At 57.1% G+C, this 20,826-nt stretch overlaps 8 protein-coding genes across 8 annotated transcripts; 3 read left to right on the top strand and 5 right to left on the bottom strand.

Moving 5' to 3' along the window:
• Positions 1 to 2,067: 2,067 nt before the first annotated feature.
• Positions 2,068 to 3,533, bottom strand: VDAG_01961 (uncharacterized protein; the record flags this gene model as incomplete). The annotated part of the gene is made up of 4 exons (XM_009657990.1): positions 2,068 to 2,127; positions 2,189 to 2,370; positions 2,426 to 3,363; positions 3,463 to 3,533. The coding sequence occupies 4 exons, from the start codon at positions 3,531 to 3,533 to the stop codon at positions 2,068 to 2,070; spliced, it is 1,251 nt and encodes a 416-aa protein (XP_009656285.1).
• Positions 3,534 to 4,490: 957 nt separating this feature from the next.
• Positions 4,491 to 6,736, bottom strand: VDAG_01960 (KH domain-containing protein; the record flags this gene model as incomplete). The annotated part of the gene is made up of 8 exons (XM_009657989.1): positions 6,436 to 6,736; positions 6,119 to 6,351; positions 5,882 to 5,903; positions 5,771 to 5,823; positions 5,550 to 5,714; positions 5,290 to 5,498; positions 4,764 to 5,237; positions 4,491 to 4,710 (listed from the first exon to the last, which is right to left on the bottom strand). The coding sequence occupies exons 1-8, from the start codon at positions 6,632 to 6,634 to the stop codon at positions 4,491 to 4,493; spliced, it is 1,575 nt and encodes a 524-aa protein (XP_009656284.1). The 5' UTR covers positions 6,635 to 6,736.
• Positions 6,737 to 7,535: 799 nt separating this feature from the next.
• VDAG_01959 (endoglucanase-4) lies at positions 7,536 to 8,343 on the bottom strand (the record flags this gene model as incomplete). Its single annotated transcript, XM_009657988.1, has 2 exons — positions 7,536 to 7,915; positions 7,986 to 8,343. The coding sequence occupies 2 exons, from the start codon at positions 8,341 to 8,343 to the stop codon at positions 7,536 to 7,538; spliced, it is 738 nt and encodes a 245-aa protein (XP_009656283.1).
• A 1,785-nt stretch (positions 8,344 to 10,128) lies between these two features.
• VDAG_01958 (acetolactate synthase small subunit) lies at positions 10,129 to 11,156 on the top strand (the record flags this gene model as incomplete). The annotated part of the gene is made up of 2 exons (XM_009657987.1): positions 10,129 to 10,892; positions 10,976 to 11,156. 2 exons carry the CDS (start codon positions 10,129 to 10,131, stop codon positions 11,154 to 11,156), a joined length of 945 nt encoding a protein of 314 aa, XP_009656282.1.
• Positions 11,157 to 11,350: 194 nt separating this feature from the next.
• Positions 11,351 to 12,793, bottom strand: VDAG_01957 (ornithine carbamoyltransferase; the record flags this gene model as incomplete). Its single annotated transcript, XM_009657986.1, has 3 exons — positions 12,219 to 12,793; positions 11,463 to 12,153; positions 11,351 to 11,391 (listed from the first exon to the last, which is right to left on the bottom strand). The coding sequence occupies exons 1-3, from the start codon at positions 12,570 to 12,572 to the stop codon at positions 11,351 to 11,353; spliced, it is 1,086 nt and encodes a 361-aa protein (XP_009656281.1). The 5' UTR covers positions 12,573 to 12,793.
• Positions 12,794 to 13,151: 358 nt separating this feature from the next.
• On the top strand, positions 13,152 to 16,198 carry VDAG_01956 (uncharacterized protein; the record flags this gene model as incomplete). The annotated part of the gene is made up of 4 exons (XM_009657985.1): positions 13,152 to 13,178; positions 13,261 to 14,177; positions 14,303 to 15,265; positions 15,381 to 16,198. The coding sequence occupies exons 2-4, from the start codon at positions 13,391 to 13,393 to the stop codon at positions 16,196 to 16,198; spliced, it is 2,568 nt and encodes an 855-aa protein (XP_009656280.1). The 5' UTR covers positions 13,152 to 13,178; positions 13,261 to 13,390.
• Positions 16,199 to 16,684: 486 nt separating this feature from the next.
• Positions 16,685 to 17,168, top strand: VDAG_01955 (uncharacterized protein; the record flags this gene model as incomplete). The annotated part of the gene is made up of 2 exons (XM_009657984.1): positions 16,685 to 17,009; positions 17,101 to 17,168. 2 exons carry the CDS (start codon positions 16,685 to 16,687, stop codon positions 17,166 to 17,168), a joined length of 393 nt encoding a protein of 130 aa, XP_009656279.1.
• Positions 17,169 to 17,411: 243 nt separating this feature from the next.
• On the bottom strand, positions 17,412 to 19,475 carry VDAG_01954 (U4/U6.U5 tri-snRNP-associated protein snu66; the record flags this gene model as incomplete). The annotated part of the gene is made up of 1 exon (XM_009657983.1): positions 17,412 to 19,475. Exon 1 carries the CDS (start codon positions 19,362 to 19,364, stop codon positions 17,412 to 17,414), a length of 1,953 nt encoding a protein of 650 aa, XP_009656278.1. The 5' UTR covers positions 19,365 to 19,475.
• Between the last annotated feature and the right edge of the window lie 1,351 nt (positions 19,476 to 20,826).

Below are 20,826 nucleotides of genomic sequence, written 5' to 3'. Positions count from 1 at the left end.
ACGATCGAAGTTAGATCCATCTTGCCTGTGCTGTGCTCTGCCAGCTTTGTCAGTCATCTCTGACATGGTCTGCCTGCTTGCTCACTTGCGGTCCAACTCCATCGCCGATGCCTCTTATTCGCCTTGGCCTACTCAACATCTTCGGCCCCCAGCCGCAGGCACCTTCTGTCCGCCCCATTCCCGTCCAAGACCACGAGGAGCAAACACGCACACACACACACACAGAGAGAGAGAGAGAGAGACAGAGGCCTGGGTCCAAGCTCATCGCCAACCTCGACGGGGATGGGTGCATACAATGAGGCATGCCCCTGCGCCCGTCGCCGCGGCCCCTCATTGACAACAAGACACGAAGAGAGCAAAACCCCGAATAGGGGTGCAGAGAAGACCTCCCCTTGCTCCCACTCTACCAGACAGTCTGACTTGAATGTTTGTTTACCGACAAGTCCCGACTCCTCCGCCTCGTTAGCACCGGGTCTAGCCCTCGCTATAGGGACCTAGATGCAGGTGCCTTGCATGCCCCCTTCGCCTACCTAAACTTGACAAGCCTGATAAAACCCAGCGTCCGTCTGCCGAAAGATATGGGATACGACCAAGGCAAATGCCACGCACGCGGCCTTGGCGTGCTTGTTCCTGTTGAAGAATTTGCCGTCAACCGTCTTCGACCGGGCTCCCGCATGCCCTTTCGTTTCGGAAGCCTCATGTGGATTGGGTTGCAAACTCGTCAGACGCCGCCGTCCATGTAGTTCTGGCCCGTCGTCATGTTCAAGGTGCTTTGACTCTTTGGCTGCGGATTACCTGCCTTGCCCATCCCCGTCGATCACTCTGGCGCTACCTCGTGCTAAGGTGCCATGTCGTGACGAACTGACCAGGATGCGCGCACTGTTGTTCGTTCGTGTCTGTGGGCAGCTTTGCTTGGCTGCCACGGCGCCTCTTCATTTATTTATTTTGCACAGCAAGTTGACGGTCTAGCCTCATGACAGGCTGGTTCAATGTCAGTATCAGACACTCACACACACACACTCCCTACTTTCGTCTCGTTGACAACGAATCTCCAATGTCGCTGTCATGGTTGCCGTTCCCGCCTATATTGACCTCGTCAGTAAAAATTTCCACCAGGGTTGGTCCATGTCACACCAGCCTCGACGGCCGATAGGTGTGAACTGTAATTCTAGCACCTGACCAGAGCCCATCGAGGTACCTCCCGTAGTGGATAGGCAGCCCGTTCCGCGGCGTGACGGGACAGCAGGCCGCTATTCCAGGCCATCCTCTGTCACCGTTGCCAACATAGTTTATCCTAAGTCGCGCTACCTGGCAGGATGACAGTGTTTCAGGTAGGTGTGTCTGTACGCATTCTTCGGAGGCTAATGCAGTTCCATTTAACCCCTGGGTCGTCGGCCGCTGCTCCCCTTCATCCCATGGAACTGCTCATTGTCGGGTATCACGCCACGCTTCGCCGTGTCAGCAAGTCATGCTCGTGAACCGCGTTTCGAGACCTGCTGGTTTCCTCGTCGTTGCGCATCGTTCTTTGTTCCTCGACCCGACCTTACGTCACCCCTGGAAATCCGCATCGAACGCCGCCCCTGAACAACCCCATGCCACTTGCTTAGTTGCTGGAGAAGCCCCCAGAATACGTTTCGACTCGTCTGACACTAAGATCTCTAGACACAGTGACCACTCGCAACGCGACTCATGCTTTCGGCGGAAAATAGTGCCGAAGAGAGCACCGTCGGGCTTGCGCCAGATGCATGCGGCGAAGGCTCAACATGGAGAAAAGTGACGGGGCAGGCTGTTCAGTATCATTCGCTGCAGTCTATGTGTTTGTGCTTGCATCGCTGCTGGAGATTTCCGCGTCCCCTCCTGGCATTGGCTTTTTCTGTGTAGCAATTTCTTCATTCTACTATTACAAGGACCGACGTCGTATGTGAGTCATGTCGTCATCAAGGCTAATATTGCGGTCGACTCTGCACCCAAGGTTCGGTTTCATGACGCCTCAAATTGTCGACAGAGCTTGAAGTTTGTTCTCATACGATGCCTTTCCCAGTAGGTAGTCCACGGGAGTAAATGGAATCATCTCTTGCGGAACGCGCGGTCTTCTATCGACATGGTACGGCCATCGCATGAAGTTGGCTGTGGAGATTGTGCATATAGACAGGCCATAGACCCCAAGGCGAGAATAGCCGGCACGTACAACTGGTAAGCAGCCCCTGCAACTTGAAGAGATTTTGGCTGCCACACTCTCTCTGTTGTTGTGGTGGTCCATGGCGCACAAGACCAGGGGAGGAACCAGCGTAGAACCTGGTTCATCAAGCCAGATGGTAGGACAATTGGTCTCGTCGGCAGGGCCACCCCTGCGCAGTCGTTCTGGTTCAGCTTGTTGGTATCTAGATAGTAAACATTCACCATCATGCCGCCACCGGCCTCATACCGAGCTTCCCCGTCGACAGATAGCCCCTATTGCCCATCTCGCCTCGCCACCCAATGCCCAGCACACCAAAGACAATCCGCCCGTCGTCGCCCGGCTCGAGGCCTCCCCCCTCCGCCGTCTCCTCGACGACAAAGCAGACCTGCTCGACCTCCCCCGGGTGCAGGACCGGTTTCCCCGCGGAACCCCAGTTGCAGTCCGTGTAGGCCAGGCCGGCCTCGAGGTCCAGCTCGACCCTCTCCAGCTGCACGACGTCCTCGGCGCAGTTCTCGAGCTGCGCCTCGAGCACCCACCTCCGCCGCGCCCTGCCGTCGGCGCCGCCCGGCGTCCCCGGCAGGCTCCCGACCTTGGTCCGCACAATGAGCGACGACTTGCATATGAACTGGTACAGCTTGCGGAACGTGCGCGTGCGGCCCGACGTCTCGGTGGCCTCGTAGTAGCTCACCGTCACGGCGAGCACGTGGTTCCCCTCGTCCTTGAGGTCGAAGCCCACGATGCGCTGCAGCGTCTCGCCCGGCGCCAGGTCCGCCGTCGCCTTCGCCGCCGCGGGATCCGCAGGGTCCGAGGACGACGACGACGAGTCGCTCGCGCGGCCCGTGAGCTGGAGTTTCTGCACAGACCCCTGCGCGCCGGGCGTCTTCATCTCGGCCTCGATCCGGACGTCGCGGATGCGCTTCGTCGGCAGCGCGGCCGCGACGTCCGCCGACACGGGCGGTTCGTGGTTCGCGCAGAGCGTGCAGCTGAAGTGCTCGCCGACGTAGGCGGAGCCGAAAGACAGCGGGAGGTTGAGGATCGGCGCGAGGAGGAAGGGGTCGGGGTTCGTCGAGGCCGCGGCGTCGGGCGCGTAGGCGAGCGAGGCCGGGATCGGGGCCGCGTCGTGCGCGGCCGGCGCCTGCGGGGGCTTGGTGGGGTGCTGCGTCACGAGGGACGGGCGGGAGAGTCTGTTGGTGTGTGCATCCTTGGTTAGGGGCCCGGGGGAGCCGTGCTGTGCGGTTTCGGTGCGGGGAGGAGCTCGAGTCTGGCTTTATCTTCGGACGCACCGGAGGACTTTGAGGGAGATGGAGTGCGGCTCCTTGATGGGATCGTGGGACGGGTAGCGTTGGTGGCTCATGGTGGAGGGCGTCGCATTCGTTCTGCTGTACGCTTGACGGGACGTTGGAGAGAGAGCAAAGACGAGGAAAAGAAGCTGCGCTGTTCGATTGATCGGTTGGTTCTATGTTGAGTATCTTGCGGCTCGTACATGCGGTATGGAAATATCATGTATGCAGACAGGTCGGGTTGAATGCTCGAGCGTTGAAGTTCAGGCAGGAAGGGAAACACAAGACAAGCTCGAGTGGATCTCTGGGCTATCGATAGCACCAGCCTAGCACGCAGCCACCCCCACCACTCCAACCACTCGGCACCCCGCCAAAGTCGGCCTGTCCATCTGAGCCTCAACGTCAAGGACAGGCTTCATTGTCTTTCGCTTAACACACATCCTTTGATGGTTCTAACAGGTGGCAGAGCTATGAATCATGAATAAGGTTCTGGTACGACATCGCAGGACACGCTTGTGCACCGGACAAAGTCATAGTCTACCGCCATGCGACATCGGACAGCCAGGTCAGACTAGCGAGGAGGGGCCAGGGTATCATTCCGCTGAAGAGCCCTCACCCTTGTTGATCCATGACTTGTGAAACTTGAAACCATGTCCGCAGAATCTCATCCAGAGTACAGTACACCATCTCCCAGTTGTGAACATCTCCGTGTCACCAGCAGGCCTTACAGCAGCAAGAGAATGACGCACAGCAGAAAGGTCATCCTCGACAATGGCGTCCCAAAAAAAAAAAAAAAAAAAAAAAAATCGCCGGATAAAACACCATGGCAGACACTGTTGATTGAACAAATTAAGGTTTTCACAAACGTGGAAACACACCTTCATTACAACGGCCCACGAAGACACGGACAGGTGCTGTTCACCCCTTGATCGCCAGCGCAACTATGGCGTCAAAACTGCCAATGAGATCCATCATTGAGTCCCTTGCCTCCGACTTCCAACCAAGGAAAGTTTTCACCGTCGCAATCATCTTCAGAGGCCAGGTGGAGGAGGCACCGCTCCATAGCTTCCTGTCCCGGGAGGCCCGGAAGGGGGAGGGGGCGGGGGTGCCGCGCTCGGGGGAGGGGGTGGGGGAGGAGCTGCCTCGCTCGGAGGCGGTGGAGGTGAGCCAGATGCGCCAGTGCCGGGGGGCGCTGGCGAACCCGTCGCTTGTTGCTGGGCGCCATAGTACTGCTGGTACATTTGGACGTAGCTGTCTTCTGTCAGAGACCGGATCATCGGAGAGAGGGGGGAGACTGTACGTACGCAGCATAGCCGCCATAGGCGGCGTAGGGATCCTGGCCGCCGTAGTACTGGGCATACTGGGCTGCATAGTCAGCGGCAGAGGCGGCGCCGGCCGCAGGGCTATTCGTGGCACCAGGGGCTGGGCTGGCGGATTGCGCAGCGCCCTGTCCTGCTCCGTAGCCGCCGTAGCCCTGGTAGGCGTTGCCTTGAGAGCCCTGCTGGCCGCCGTAGCCTCCACCAGAGCCGTGGGAGTGGTCGTTGGAGCGGTTTCCGTACCCACGATCACCATAGCGGTCTCCATGGTTGCGGTCGCCGCCGTGGTGACGATCGCCGTGGTCTCGGCCGCCATACCCACGATCACCGCCATAGCCGCCACCGCCACCGCCGTAACTGCGAGGGGGCCGGTTCTTAAACTCCTCGTACTGCTCCTTGACATTGGCGATCAGGTCCTCGCACAGTTCCTTGCCCTTTGCCACCATCGCAGGATCGGGTCCCCTGTGTCAAGTCAGTCAAGAAAGCGTCTTTTCTGCGTGCCGTGTCAACCTACGCCACATGGAGGTACATGTCCTCCTCGCTCTCCTTGTTGGTGGAGGCTTCATAGTAGCCAGAGCCGCGGCCCTTGATCTGGACTCGACATTGGGTCTCAGTCTGAATGTGCTTGACGTACGCACCGCCGTGTCCGACCACCTGAGCACGCAGGTTGAATCCCGGAACAGGGTCCAGATCGATGGGGATCTTCTCCTCGGGCCATTTACGCTGGAAAAAAAGTTAGCCAGAGCTTTCTGCCTCTCCTCGTCAGCAACCTACGCGTCCGTACTCGTCGCGCTCCACCTGCTCCTGGTCACGGCGGCGGAACCGACGTTCGTCGACGAGCTGGGGGAGCTCTTGAGTCATCATCTCCTCGATCTTGGCTACGGCCTGTTCAAGACCTTGCTTCGAGGTGCTTGTGATGTGAAGGTAGAGCGGCGGGTTCTGAACACTCGTCAGTCAAAGGTTTCACATGCGTGACGGGTCGAGTGGAAACCTACTGCGGGCGTGGCCATTGCCTTGTCGGGATAGAAGCTGCCTCGGGTAGTAACGTCTTGCAGGGTCAACATGCGAGCTCTCAAACGGTGAACAGAGTGGGAGGTGTCTCGTACCAGCACCGGTCTCTTCTTTAATCTAGGCAGCGGGAGTCAGCAGGTGCCAAAGCGGGGGATGCTGTGCGAGCTACGGAAGCCCAGTAAGCAGCTAAACCTCTACACAAAAATAATGAGATTGAGAGGGGAGAAGAGGGGGGGGTGGGAGACGCAAAAAAGCGGGAAGCTTGCGCGCGCAGGCAAGTTGCGACTAGCTGAGGAGGGGAAATCAGTGTTGGCTCAAAAAGGACTATTTACCATCTTTTGTGTAGACCCCTTAGTCAAGAGGTAACGGTTGCGCAGGTCATTGACTTCGATGTCCTTGATGTAGTCGCCATCGGCGACGTACATCTCCCCGTTAATATTGTCCGCCGGGGGAGAGCCAGAGCCTCCTTTTGCCGTCTCGCTGGTCGACCGGATCGGTGGGACGTCAACATGCTGGATGCCTTTTTTGGCCTGAAGTTGAGCATTGATGCGTGCGGCGGCGGCGGCTGTGGAGGAGGGGGGGGCAGAAGTCAGTGATCTACGTTGCATGGAAACGTGTTTGAGGATAGCGACGGGAGTCGATCACGCACCTGCGGCAGCGGCAGCATCAGCCGGGGCCTTCTTTGGCTCAGGCGTATCGTTTGCAATGGGACTGCGATCTCTGGAGGGTTCGGAGCGCTTGCTGGGGGGAGAACGCGAGCGGCGGTCGAATCGGGAGGCCTTCTTCGGCTCCGGCTCGGTTTGGTCGAAGCGCGAACGCTTGACAGATCGTCGTTCCGAGTCATCCATGATGATGGATTTCAAACTGGTCTGCTGTATGCGAGGGTGTTGTTTTGTGGCTGGGGCCTGGGAATGGTCGATTTGTCGGTTCTCGGCAGCCTGACGTGGCAGTTCGCGCAACGCTGAGGTAGTCGCAGAAAAAGCGTTTTACGAAGCTTCACAGGCCGAGATGGATTTCGAGGAAGGTGGAGCCTTGGGCTCACGCTTACGCCTACGCCCACGTCCACGCCTGCATGGCCCGTGAGCTGCCCCCAGAAGGCGCTAGTCCTGTCTCCAGGGGAGGCTCCACTGTGGCCTGTTGCCGTTCTGGGCGTTGGGCTGGACCGTACCCCAATGGAAGCAACCGAGTCTTGCGAGTGTATTACTATTAACAGCTAGGTGTGGAAAAGACCCAACCTGGCATTGAACCATCGTTGCTTTTCCTCTCGATTCATCTCTTCAACGCCATTACGCCGGCAGGGTATCGAGAGGATGACTAAGGCCTTTGACTGCATCCGAGCAGTGGCCCTGGCAACTCTTCCAGAGGGTCAGTTACATTGCATTGAGGTACCTTAGCTCCAACCTTATTATCAGTCCCAATTGATACGCAACTGTATTTATTGTTCCTAACGAGCGTATTCTGTATGCTACTCCGAAGACAGAATCTGTCCTGGGCCGTGGCCCCATGGCTCCATGAGCTCCATGCGGACAATGAATCCATCAGGAACGTCACCCCCACATCATACCTACGGTGCATTGCCTCGCTGTACTCTCCACCTCGAATACACCACTACGGCGTCTCCTTACTGCCTGGACGGTGGAGCAGCGGAAGAACACAAGCTGTCTCAACATCGCCAACAGTGCCGAGCGGCAGACCGAGATCTGCGGCCCCTTCACCAGGTCAGCCGCAGACTACCTACCAAGGCGCACCTCAGTTGGCGGCCGTCCAGAGAGCAGGGCCGGGGTAGGGGTAGCTCGTGTACGAAGTGTACAGGTTGAAGATGATGCCGGGCTGGTTGCGGGTGTAGAGGCTGGTGCCGGCCACTCCGTTGGTGGGACGGACGGTGCCGCTGCCGCTGACCTTGAGGTTGAGGCACTGCGGGTAGTTCTGGGCACCGTTGTCGTTACCAGCGCCGTGCAGGGCGATGATCTCGTGGCGCAGGACGTAGTTGCCCGGCGCCAGGTTGCGGGGGATCGTCGTCGTCGTCGTAAAGTTGTTGGCGATGAGGCTGTCGGTGACCCACGTCTGGCCGCTGACGATGCTCTTCTGGGCGAACTTGGACCACCTCAGGCTGCCAGCAGTGGTCTCACCTGGTTCCGTCACGGATTAGACGTGCACTTGTACCAACGGGTTTGATGAGGGTGCGAAGAGATGGCTTACCGTTGTAAGGAGCAATGTAGTCGATGATGGGGCCCTTGTGCGAGTCGGGCCAGGTGTTCCAGTAAATCTCAATGGTCTGGCCGGCGTTGACGTTCACAAAGTTCTTGCCAGCAGTGGCACTCTTGTGGCATGCAATGTCATTGGTGCCGAACGCAGCAGGCTCGACAAATCCAAGGTCCTGGTTGCGAGAGTCCCAGCCAGCGGTGACCGGGCCTTGGCCCGCAGGGCTATAGAACCACACGGGGTCCGAACCAGCAGTCCAGACGCCGCCAGCCCTGATGCCGCGAACGAAGCCGTGGGCAGAGACGAGCTCAGGCAGGCAGGCTGCGAGGCCGAGGAGGGCACTGAAGGACCGCATGGTGAAGAGTGTAAAGACGAATAGGATACTGATGTAGCAGAAAGCAGTTGGTGACGATCTCTGAGGAGTGATCCATGTCTGAACGTGATCGACGTCTTATTTATACTGATCAACGCTTCCATTATTCTGCTACAGACGACGATGGTTCGAAGAGATCGACACTGGACCCGTTGGTGGCAACCGTCGTGACATGATGCAAAATCACGGCTTCATGTCTCTGTTTGAAGACTGAACCACTTAGACCAACCGAATTCCGCATCTTCTAAGCTTCTGTCATCTGTGAGATCTGCAAGCAGGTTTGAATGATCATCGGTAATAGAGACGGCTAAACGTTCATTGGATCCAGCAAAGCAACTACGGACCTCGATCATCCGCAATGCCATTTCTGCCCACTGCTTGGCACCGGCATTTATGTTCGAAACAATGAGAATGCTGGAGGGCGACAGCTTCAATCTATACTACTCATATAGAGATATTGACACAGCACCACAAGGCAGGTCGCGCAACATGTCGCGACCGGAACGCTTCCTGCCGCTTCTCTATCCAGCAGCTACCTACCGGCCTGTGCGACTACCCCGCGGGGAAATAGGCATCCCCACGGTCATGCATGCAATGCCTATGCCGAAGATAGAAGCGAATTCTGCAGTGCAGCTCGGGCTTAGGGAAAGGGCGTACAAGTGCCGGCTGGCGGTCCTTCGATTTGCCATCCATGGTTGACGGATGTCTAACGAACCGTTGACATGAGCGACTCTGCATGACAGCACACGCCCTTTGTCAGACAGTTTCTCGGTAATCACGTATGTGCTATGGAGTCCCATATCCATGAAGTGGTCTAGGGCTTGGCTGCTCAATGGTGACTCCGAATGTCATTTGCGGAGACTTTGAGCGTTCTGCAGTTCTCGCGGTGTCTTTACAAAGCAAAACTCGAGTCATGACGCCAGACAACACTAATGCACTGCAAACAGGGAAAGAACCAATATTGAACATCGGGGCCTCGGCTTAAGTGCCAGCCTATTTATGTATTAGTAGCTAATAATAGAGACGACGAAGACATGATATAAACGGTCTGCTCGACCTAACGACGTGTACTATGTGCGCTGTCTAACGTAAGGTAATTCAATTATGATGTGAGAGGCAAGAGGATTGGGGAAAACCAAAATAATTGCTCATTCCAGTTGAAATCTAATTGAAATATGAATGATGTGAAAGCATAAACAGAAGAATCACTCGACTCCCGCATGCTTCCATATCACAAACACGGAACCGGTTCAGGTGTGTGCTGTGTCTTGATCTCGCCAGTATCCCGATGTCACGGACAACGATTTCGATCTTGATGTCCAGCCTACGCTGAGAAGTATGATTGGAAAGATGATCAAAACGGAATGGCGAACCTCCTCTTGATAAAACGTCTGGGACCCGTTCTCATATTAGCCCTGTGAGAACCTAAGCTTATGACGGGCTTTGAAGGGCGAGCCTCACTTCCGGTCAGTCGCTCACCGAATCCCCACCGATCCACAATTCGGTCAAGGCCGCAGGTGAGCCGTGCACGCAGCGTCCCTGCACCCACTCAACCCACTCAACAAGCCCCAATTCCAGGCCAAGCCAGCGACCGGCAATCGGAGGTCTGTGACTCCAGTGACTGACTGAACGTCCCCCAATTTTTCCCAACTACCCAAAACCACCACCACATATCTTCCCTCTCCATCCCATCCACCACAACACCCAAGGCACCGAGCCTTGTCTTTCCTGGTCAGAGAGCCCACTTGTTCTCGCAATTGATCAGAAATGGCGTCTCGCTGCCTCGCCGCGCCCATGCGGCTCGCTGCCCGACTGCAGGCCGCCCCGACTGCGACATCGCTCGCCTCCCAGCGCTGGAGCTCCTCCAGCTCGACCTCGGCTCTCGCCTACAAGGCCATCCGCCGTCGCTCCTCCCCCCTTCCCGTCGACCAGACGCCCGCCTGGTCCGCCCAGGCTGCCGTCTCCAACATCCTCTACGAGACGCCCACCCCGTCGATGGCCCCGCCCAAGCGTCACATCCTCAACTGTCTCGTCCAGAACGAGCCCGGTGTCCTGTCGCGCGTCTCCGGCATTCTCGCCGCCCGCGGCTTCAACATTGACTCGCTCGTCGTCTGCAGCACCGAGGTCGAGGACCTGTCGCGCATGACCATCGTCCTGACCGGCCAGGACGGCGTCGTCGAGCAGGCGCGCCGCCAGCTGGAAGACCTCGTCCCCGTCTGGGCCGTGCTCGACTACACCAACGCCGCTCTCGTCCAGAGGGAGCTGGTGCTCGCCAAGATCAACATTCTCGGCCCCGAGTACTTTGAGGAGCTCCTCGCCCACCACCGCGAGATGACGGCTGGCGACTCCGAGTACGAGGACGGCCACGACGTCTCCCTCGAGCAGACCGCCAAGGATTTCCACCCCAGCAAGCTGGCGCTCAGCGAGGCCCTTCGCCACAAGCACGAGCACCTGAAGACCATCACCTACTTCACTCACCAGTTTGGCGGCAAGGTTCTCGACATCAGCACCAACAGCTGCATTGTCGAGGTGTACGTGTTCCCCCCCTTTTCTCCCCGCCTCATCCGCCCGCCCGTGGCACGTGTTGTTGCATTGCTGACATGTGATGGAACAGTTCCGCGAAACAATCCAGGATTGACTCCTTCCTCAAGCTTGTCGGCCCCTTTGGTATCCTCGAGTCGGCCCGCACCGGTCTCATGGCCCTGCCCCGTTCTCCCCTGCAGAACAGCCAAGACGACGCTCTCATCAAGGAGGCGGACGAGGTTGTCGATGCCAGCCAGCTGCCCCCCGGTTAATTGAGACTGTAGAACGATCGAATGGACTCGGCGTTGGTCAAAGAGGTACACTAAGCAATGTCTTTCAATTGTGATCCAATTTTTATCTGGTATATCGAGACGCCTTGTACGGCATTCACCTGCATGGCATTCGCTCCGTGACTCTTCTGTAACCCTTGCGCCTACGTGCTTCTCCGCTTTTGCTACATGCTCTCTCAAATCTTACCCTTCTGCACGACGAAGCCCTCGAGGGCGGCTGGAAAAAAACAAGTCAGCGGTCTGAACCAATGATGGATGACACGACAAGGGGAGGGATCGAGAACTCACCGACAGCTGCCCACAGGCGGTTCTCGGCCTCGGGGAAGACGAGCGACCTTGGGCTGTAGAAGACCTCGTCGGCCACCTCCTCCGGGTGGCGGGGCAGGCAGTGCATGAACTTCCAGTGGTCCTTGGCGCCGCCGCGCTTGGCGAGGTCGTTGGTGATCTGGTACCCGGCAAAGGCCTCGAGCCTCTTCTGCGCCTCCTGCTCCTGGCCCATGGACACCCACGTGTCGGTGACGAGGACGTCGGCGCCCTTGATGGCCTCCTCGGGGACCGTCGTCTCGGTCAGCTTGCCGGGGGAGGCGACGCCGTCGGCGGACGCGTGAATGAGCTGCTTCATGACGTTGGGGATGCCGTAGCCGGCGGGCGAGGCGACGGAGATATCGACGCCCATCTTGACGCAGCCAATGGCGAGGTCGAACAGGACGTTGTTGGAGTCACCGATCCAGGCGACCTTGAGGCCCTCGAGGCCGAGGCTGGCCCTGTCGGCCGAGGCGGCGGCCGGGAAGGTCTCGTGCAGCGTGGTGAAGTCGGCGATGATCTGGAGCGGATGAAAGTCGTCGGACAGGGCGTTGATGACGGGCACGCTCGAGTCCTTGGCCAGGTCGGCGACGTCGGAGTGCGGGCCGACACGGGCGACCATGCACGAGGTCATGGACGAGATGACCTTGGATGTGTCGTACAGGGACTCGTTGACCTTTATTTTGCTCTCATGTCAGTCGAGGGGGGGCCTGAACATGTCACCACCAATTGAAAACGTACACCGAGCTGGATATCGTTGCTGCCCAGGAACATGGGGTGGCCGCCCATCATGGCCACGGCAGCCTCTGTGGAGACGCGGGTCCTCGTGCTCCTCTTGCTGAACATCATAGCTACCGTCTTTCCTGCGAGACCGCCGGCCAGAGACTTCGGCGCCTCGCCAGTGGCCTTGACGGCCTTCTTGTGAGCGGCAGCATTACGAACGAGCGTAGCAAACTCGGCAGGCGTGAGGTCGCTGATGGACATGAGATGGCGAGGGGTCGAGGTGGCCTGGGAATAGGCTCGGGCCTGAGAGCAGGCTCGGGCCTGAGAGCCGTTAAAGGCTGTTCGCACAGCGCGGAGTGCTGATTGCCTCATGGTGTTTGGGTGGTGGTTGCGCTGAATGCGGTGGAGCTGTCGACGAGTGAAAGTGAAGTTGTTGAGCGCCTTCCGAAACAAGGTTGACTGAGATAGGTAGGAGGAGCCTTCGGAGTGGATGATTGCCAGTCAATTGGCGAGTCCCGAGTCCCGAGTCCCGACAGCCAATTCAAGGTGTTTATAGCGATTTGAGCTGCCAATGCGTGACTCAAGGCTGTGATGAGCTTGACTCACGGATAATATGGAAGAGCAGGCCGTTGATATTGAGTCACGATGGTAATTCTGAAGGCACGCTCACCGCTTTACACCGAAAATATGACAAACTTGGTTTGAGAGGCCATCGATTGGGCCAAGCTCAAGCTCTCGAGTGATTCACGAGATGGAGCCGATAGCGGAGTCGGCGCTGGTGGTCAAGCACCTAACCCCATCCGGAATGGTCTCGGTTCCCGCTGCTGGGTGGGCACGTGCGCATCCTGCCAGGGGAACCGGCCCCCCGCTTCCTCCACCAATAGCTGCTGCGTACTGCGCCTTGTTCCAGGAGGCTGCGCAGCGCTGACGAACCCCCCCGGACTTGACATCATCATCAACCGCCAACTCCCGTTCCAGGTCAGTCTGCCCATCCTGATTGTCACCCTTGTCTCTGTCACCGCTTCAACTTGACAGTTTACTAACAACATATATCTCCCAGTGGCGATATTTCCAAAACCATACCTCTGTACCATGGTGAAGCTTCTGCGATAACTCGACCCAGAACCCCACCTCCACGTAATCCACATCAATACACTCTACATACACAAGCGAACCTGCCGAACGCGATCATGTCTGACTCCGAGAGGTCACCTCTCCTCAACCCGAAGGGCAAACCGAGAGAATCTCCTGAAGCCGAAGACGACAATTCTGAGTCTGCGCCCCTGCTCTCCAGCTCCGCCGCCACCCCTAGATACGATGGCGACCAGGACGAGCCCAACGACGGTGACGCCGTTTCTGTCGCTTCACACGACTCTACAGTTTCCAAGAAGAAGAAGAAAAAGAAGGCAGTACGATTCATGCCGTGGCCATCAATCGTCGCAATTCTGATGCTCGTCATCGTTGCCGGCGTCGTTCTGCTTCTAGCCTTCTTCCTGCCCGCTGCCGTTGAGGAATACGCCAAGGAAGCCGCTGTCCTCGAACCCACCAACCTGTCTCTCGAATCCATCACGTCGGACGGCGTCAAGGCTCGTATCCAGGCGAACTTTCGCCTCGATGGCTCTAGGGTCAAGGACGACTCGTCGAGGCGCCTCGGGCGTTTCGCCACCTGGGTCGTGCGCAAGCTGGGAACGGACGAGACCAAGGTTAATGTTTACTTGCCCGAGTACGAAGGCACCCTGCTAGGATCGGCCGTCGTGCCGCCTCTTGTCATCAACATTGTCGATGGCCACACGACCGCCATTGACTTCATCGCCGACCTTGCGCCTGGAGATGCAGAGGCTTATCGCACTATTGCGAATAACTGGTTGGAGGGCAAGCTCGACAAACTGAAGGTACTGGGCAAGGCCGACATTCATCTGAAGTCAGGCATCATTCCCTTGGGGACTCACCCCATCGTCGAGACGATGGTCTTTGAAGGTCAATCACTTTACCGTTCCTTTGCATCTCTGTACTTTGGAGAGAAGGCTTTCTTGAAATAGACTCATGTTTTCCTTTCCGTGTTGCACCTCCAATCCGAGACCCCCTTACTGACGTCGTCATAGGGGGCGAGATACCTAGCATGCCCGAGTATAACATCACCCGTGTCAGCTTTCACGACGTCGAAACACCTGGTGACGGAAGGGGAGCCGTCGGAGCCGATATCTCTGTTACGGCGCACAACGACTTCCCCGTGAGCATGGAGGTTCCTGAACTTGGTTTCCAAGTCCTTGTCCCAAGTTGCAATGGCACGGACGACCGTATCGTCATTGCCGATGTCATCACCAGACATCTCACCGTGAAACCCAGGGCCGACATTGTTGTCGACGCCCAAGGGCTCATCCAGGAGCTCCCTACCGAGTTTACATCACCCTGCCCTGGCTCCGATTCATCCCCCATGGATGACTTCATCACCAAGTATCTCAACGGCGACCCTCCCACCGTCTATGTACGAGGACAGAAGCTGCCGGAATCCAAGACGCCTGCCTGGATTGGCGACATACTCTCAAAGATTGTTGTGCCTGTTCCATTCCCCAGCCAAGGCATGGGTGAAGTCATTCGAAGCTTTTCTCTCACGGATGTCAACTTTAAACTCCCGAGCCCCATGGCCGATCCTGATGACCCTGACGGCAGCCCCAAGGTCTCCGGTACAATTTTGGTTCTCGCTGCGCTTCCCGAGGAAATGAACTTTGGCATTAACGTCACGAACCTCCGCGCAACGGCAGATGTCCTGTACAAAGGCGACAAGATGGGCGTGCTGAACCTCGACCGTTGGAACCATGCCAACTCGACCAGAGTCAAGGATGAGGACGAACACGACCCCCTGCTCAAGATCCAATCTCGCGTGGAGGAGGTTCCCCTGAACATTACTGATGGCGATGTCTTCTCAGACGTCATGGCCAAGCTTTTCTTCGGAGGCGAGGACGTTGTGCTCGACGTGTACGCAAAGGTCGATGTCCAGATCAAGACAGCCTTGGGCAAGGTCATCCTCAGGGATGTTCCTGCCGAGGGCAGTGTTCCAGTAAAACGTCCGTACTCGTTTTAATGCTGTTCGTCTCCACCAGACTGTCGATTCTCCTTGTTGCCAGCATCTGCCGATCAACTGCGTCGACAGTCTATCGACTCGGGCTGACCGTCTGCCAGATCTTCCCGGCGACACACTAGGCGGCCTCAGCCCGCAGGTCGGCGAGATAAAAATCCTCGGCACCTCGTCGTCATCCGTCGACATCGAAGCCATGGTCAACATGACGAATCCCACACCCTATGCTGCATATATACCTTACGTCAACATACACATTGCGAAGAACGGCTCCGTCCTTGGCAGCGCCACGGCAGAGAACCTGAACCTCACAAGAGGCAACAATACAAACATCCGCGTAACTGCCCGCTGGGACGCCAACGTGGCTGGCGGGAAAGGCAAGAAGATTGGGGCCGAGCTCCTCTCGCAGTACCTGTCCGGCTACAACGTGACCCTGGATGTACAGACCCACCGCGACAGCATCCCCGCCGTGCCCCTCATCGGCGAGGCACTCTCGCACCTCAACATCAGCATCCCCGCGCCGAAGCTGGATCTTCCCAGCGAAGATGGCGAGGAGGGTCACTTTATCCGGGATGCCGTGTTCCACGTCATCTCCTCCACGGCCACTTTCACGCTCGTCTCCCCACTACATTACAACACGCTCTATATAGACGCGGTCAACGCGACGGCCTACTACAACCACACAGCGCCTGTGGGCCGCATCGACTACGACTTGCCCTTCGCCGTCACGCCGGGGGCGACCAAAACGCCAAAGCTGCCAGTACAGTGGTCTGTCGGCTCTATCGGCTACGACGCCGTCAAGAAGGCACTGGGGGGCGTGCTGAAGCTGGATGCCAAGGCGAACGTAACGGTGAGGATAGGCAACTGGCGGGAGACGGTTTGGTATACTGGGAAAGGCATTGGCGCACATATCAGCCTTTGAGAGGCATGGGACCGGAACTGGAGTTTTGGGATTTACTCGGCGCGGCGTTCTTGTCATTCTTCTAGCTGAATAGAATTGAAAGCGGACATTTGGTCTTTTGATTGATGCTATCTTTACCAGCTCGAGAATGATGCGTTGCTAGCGAGGGACTGAGTGGCATCACTCGATGTACGGAACCTGGTTGGGATCTGCGAGACAGACATGGAACAATAGCTTTGATGTATGTCAGGCCCTTGAACGAGCAAAAATGACAAAACAAAGCCGACGCAACACAAGAAATATGTTCTTATACGTCTTCAACTGTAGTGAACAGAACGATTGTAACCTCACACTTTACTACGCTCGTGCAGATTACAAAAACCGATGCACCGCACTGATGGCCGTTTTGGAGAGGTTCGATATTCTTCGCAAAACCCTAAAGACCCTATCATCCAAAAAAAATATATCATAATTCAGTTCACAACAAAGCACTACAGCAAGACCACCATGGAAATGGCGCGAAAGACAGAGTCTCGTCCGCAGCACGAAACTTCACGCATGCACCGCACGCTGAGCGCAGGCGCCGCGGCGCTGCAGGAGCAGGCAGGGTACGTCAACCTCAGGGTTCAGGCTTTCGAGGCCGCAAGAGTGAAGCTCATAGACACGTCCAGGCAGAAACTGATACCCGAGTCGCCGACCTTGGTGGATCAGTTGATCGTGCAGGTGGACGAAGCGCTGGCTGGTTGGATGGGCTTCGCCTCGGCGCGGTACGATGACCACAACGCCTCTATACCGATTCGCAAAACTAACCGTGCCGGGCAGGAGGGGGAAGGTGAGTCTGGTAAATGCCGACGCAAGTAGATAGGCAGTGGCTGAGGCGTAGAGTCTGATGCTGAGAAATGAGCCACTGGGCAAGTCACAAGGATGGGGGACACTGGCCCTCCCCCGTAGCCAGCTTCATGATTCCGGTAGTAATCAGTACACAGTTTGATGCTTCAGACAAGAGAACATATCAAAGCGGGTCAGTACACGTATTAGTAACAGCACCGCACGAGCAACTGTGAGAGCACTTCCCGTAGTAATGGTGACGAGGGGCCGCGCAAGCGCGCGGCCGCAATATCACTCACCACGTCTATTTGCGCCGGGGTGTCAGCAGGGAATTATTGTCATTGGGGCCACTAATTATCAAGAGGGTGTTGCACCTTTGTATGAGCCAGAGGGTTTCCATCCTGCATCACTGCAAACGCACGCCGGCCTCCTTCCGTTTGCTACTGGATGAGCTCATGGTCGCGTTCTCGCTGGCGTCCAGTATGCTCTGCGACTCGCGCTTCTTCTCGGCCTCGATCTTCTTGAGTCGCTTGTCGGTCTTGCCCTTGCCGCTGCCCTTGCCGTGGAACTGGTGACTGAGGTGCTTGAAGGCTTCCTTCTGGTCCAGCGCCCGGCCAAACTCGTCGGTGTACTTGAGTTTGACGTCGGGCTTGTACTGCGTCTTGAAGAGCTGGTCGATAGTGCGCGACTGCTGCTGGTCACGGTACGTGTTTTGCTGGCGCGCGTACTCTTCCCTGTCGCGGATCGACATGCGGTCCCAGCGACCGCTCTTTCGGTCCTTCTCTCTCTGGTCGCGTGTCCTCTCATCTTGCTCGCTTTCGAGCCGCCGCCTGGCGGCTAGGAATTCGGACTTGCGACGGAATTCCTCGTTGAGCTCAGCGCCGTGTGCATCCTGAACCAGGCCGCGCTCTCTCAGCAGTGTCAGTGCAGAACCCATGCCGGCACCAATCGTCCTCTCCTCATCGATGCCTGCGTAGTCGATGGGATCTTCTATCTTGGCGCCCGAGGCATCGATGTGTGAGGCCTCGCCCATGTGAAGATCCCCATCGTCGTCGGACTCGTCGTGCATTGCGGTGACAGACTGCTCAGCAACTTGTTTTGACTTGCGCGCCTTCCGGTCCTCGTCCTCTTCTGGTTTCTTCAAGCCGGAAACGAACTCGGAGATTTCATCAATGACAACACCTCCTTGCACTTCCTCTTCCGGCTGCTCAGTCTGCTCTTTGAGTTCCCTGGCGATATCCTCGGGTCGCGTCCTCTTCCTTTTCTTCAGAGCCGTTCTCCTCTGGATGGCGAGGGAGGCTTGGAGATCTTCATCGTCCACGAAAGAGTCGTCCACAACCTTTCGCTTCCTTGGCAGCACTGGTGCCCCCGAGTCAATGTCCATTTGCTCGTCTTCGACAGCCGCGGGTACTTCGGGGATGATGTCGTCTTCATCGACGGGCTTCTGGCGCGTCGACTTGGACTTCTTCTTCTTGGGTTTCCGAACCTTGATCTCTGAAATGTCAAGATAGTCGGATTTTGGAGCGTCTTCCATGGCGTCCAGATCAATGTTCTGTACATCCTTCTTCTTCTTTGAGGGGCCATCGAGGATGTCGGCGAGCTCAGCAATGGCACCTGATGAGTCGAGAGTGAATTTTTTTGACTTTTTGCCATAGATTTCCTCATCGTATTGTGACAGCAGCCCTCGCTCCTCGGAGTCATCCAAATTGTGCACATCATACGCCGGCCTCTTCTTCTTGAGGTCGAGGTTCTCCTTGAGTTTCTCCTGCGCCCGAAGGTCGAGGTTCTCGAGTTCGTCGCCTTCCTCTTCGTTCTGGTCGATAGTGGTATCCTTCAGTGTCAAGATCTGGTCATCGCCGTCCAGGAAGCTGTCCAGTTCGTGTGCCACCTTGACTCCGGCGAGGTCTTTTGATGTGTACTCGAGCGCTGCCGCCGCTGCCGCCTCCGCCGCGGCCTGCTCCTCCTCAAACTTGCGCGTCTTGGCAATGGTCTTCTGTCGCTTCTTCTGCGCCTTGAGCCAGGCCTTGGCGTCGAGGTCGCCGGCATCGTCCTCTTCGCCAAGACCTTTGCCTTCGAGGGTAGTTAGGCGCTGGGCGTTGTCGCGCTCCTTCTTCGCGGCGGCGACGCGCGCCTCGCGTTTGCGCTTGGCTTCCTCGGCTTCGCGGATCTGCCTGTAGTTGTCGTAGGCTTGTGCCTGGCGTGTGTCGATGGTGCTGGCCTCCTCCTCTTCTTCTCCATCGCTTTCGGATCCTGCGCGGCGCTCCTTGGGCGACGGGGGTGCGGCGCCTGGTACGGGAAGAGGCTTCAGGCCCAGGGACTCGCGCATGCGATTCGTCTCCTCGATGGTGGCGGCATCCATCTTGGCGGGTTGCCCAGGGAGGGAGGACGAGGTTTGGGATTGAGTGGAGGTGTCCTTTGGGCGATGTCGGGAGAGGGTATGGTGTGAATTTGATGGATAGAGGACAGGCTCGCGGCAGGACTAGACGGTAGATGGGGGTCGATCTTGGATGAGTTGGAGTTGCTGGAGCTAGCTCTGCACATCTGTGGCCCACCCAGGTGGCTGGCCAAAAAGTACTGATGCAGGTAGCGCATGGCAGGCAGGACCTTGGACGACAAGGCGGCAGGCAGACGAGTCGGGCGGTTAGTCAGCAATGATTGCGGGTCCGCCGTGGGAGTACATATCGCAGCCTCGAAATTTTTCTGCTTCCTTTCTTCTCTCCTTCTTCTCACCACGGATCTGTGCCCAGCGATCCTCTAGCCTGCGCGTTAGAGTTGATTTCTGCGGCATCTCGATTTCACCCCAAGGAGCCATCACTTATGATGTCAATCATCCAATCGGCAGATCCAAGAACGACCAGCCCGGGAAGCCTCGCTCGCCGTAAAAAGCTGAGCTTGGGGGAACGGGAGCACTGGGGCCGTCATATTCCAAACCTTTTCACCGAGATCGTCGATCGATGAGGTTGGAGGCAAACCATTTCGGCTACAACTTTTATTAGCTTGCACTCTGCTTGTTGCACGGTGAACTGGGAAACACCAGGCAGGCGTAGGTGGAGGGACGAAACGTTGCATCTCAATGACATGTATATGTGAAGCCTAGCCACCCGGTCTTCTGAAGGTAGTCCTCGCAACGCGTATGCGCGATATGGCAGCGTCTCCTCTTTATGAAGTTGGGAAGATGCTGTTGTCAACACTTGCCTAGGTACGTGACCAGAGTCCTCACGCAAATTTTCCAAACAAAAAGAGGCCGTTGGCCAGGAAATGAGTGCTGGGCGATCGACAAGCCCCATCAAAATGGATACCCAAATGCAGAGCCGCATGGACGGTTCACAATGCTCTCGGCCTCGAGCTTGGCATGTCGAGGCACGACGCGGGTTCAGGGTATATGGTTGCCAAATCTAATAGCGGTATCTGGATCACATGGTCGCGTAAAGATGAGAAGTGCGGGGCTTCTTTGACGTCCTACCCCAAGGCCTTCCCATGCCATGACTGAACACCATCTTCCCATACGGTATTTCGCAGCCTGCAGCTCATCCGGCACAGAGTCTCTCCGCTTACAGAGGCTATACCACATGTTTCTGTTCCTCGTGACAGCGCTTGTGACAACAATATCGAGGCATCGGCTGCGCGGGCCGATGAAACTGTCGATGTGTTTGGTCTTGTGATCTTCGTGTAGGGCAAGGCAAACTTGAATCGATTCCAGTTTGGCCAAGAAACACCGACGGGCACCTGAACTGCGAGCAACATAAGAGCAGTAGGCTTTTCCTTGTTCACACAATATTTGATCTTTCCCCGCCTCCATCGCGCCTTCCTATACCCGTCAA

This window comes from Verticillium dahliae, genomic scaffold, assembly GCF_000150675.1.
Source record: "Verticillium dahliae VdLs.17 supercont1.3 genomic scaffold, whole genome shotgun sequence".
Lineage (NCBI taxonomy): Eukaryota > Fungi > Ascomycota > Sordariomycetes > Glomerellales > Plectosphaerellaceae > Verticillium > Verticillium dahliae.
This window is presented reverse-complemented; position numbering and strand designations above follow the sequence as displayed.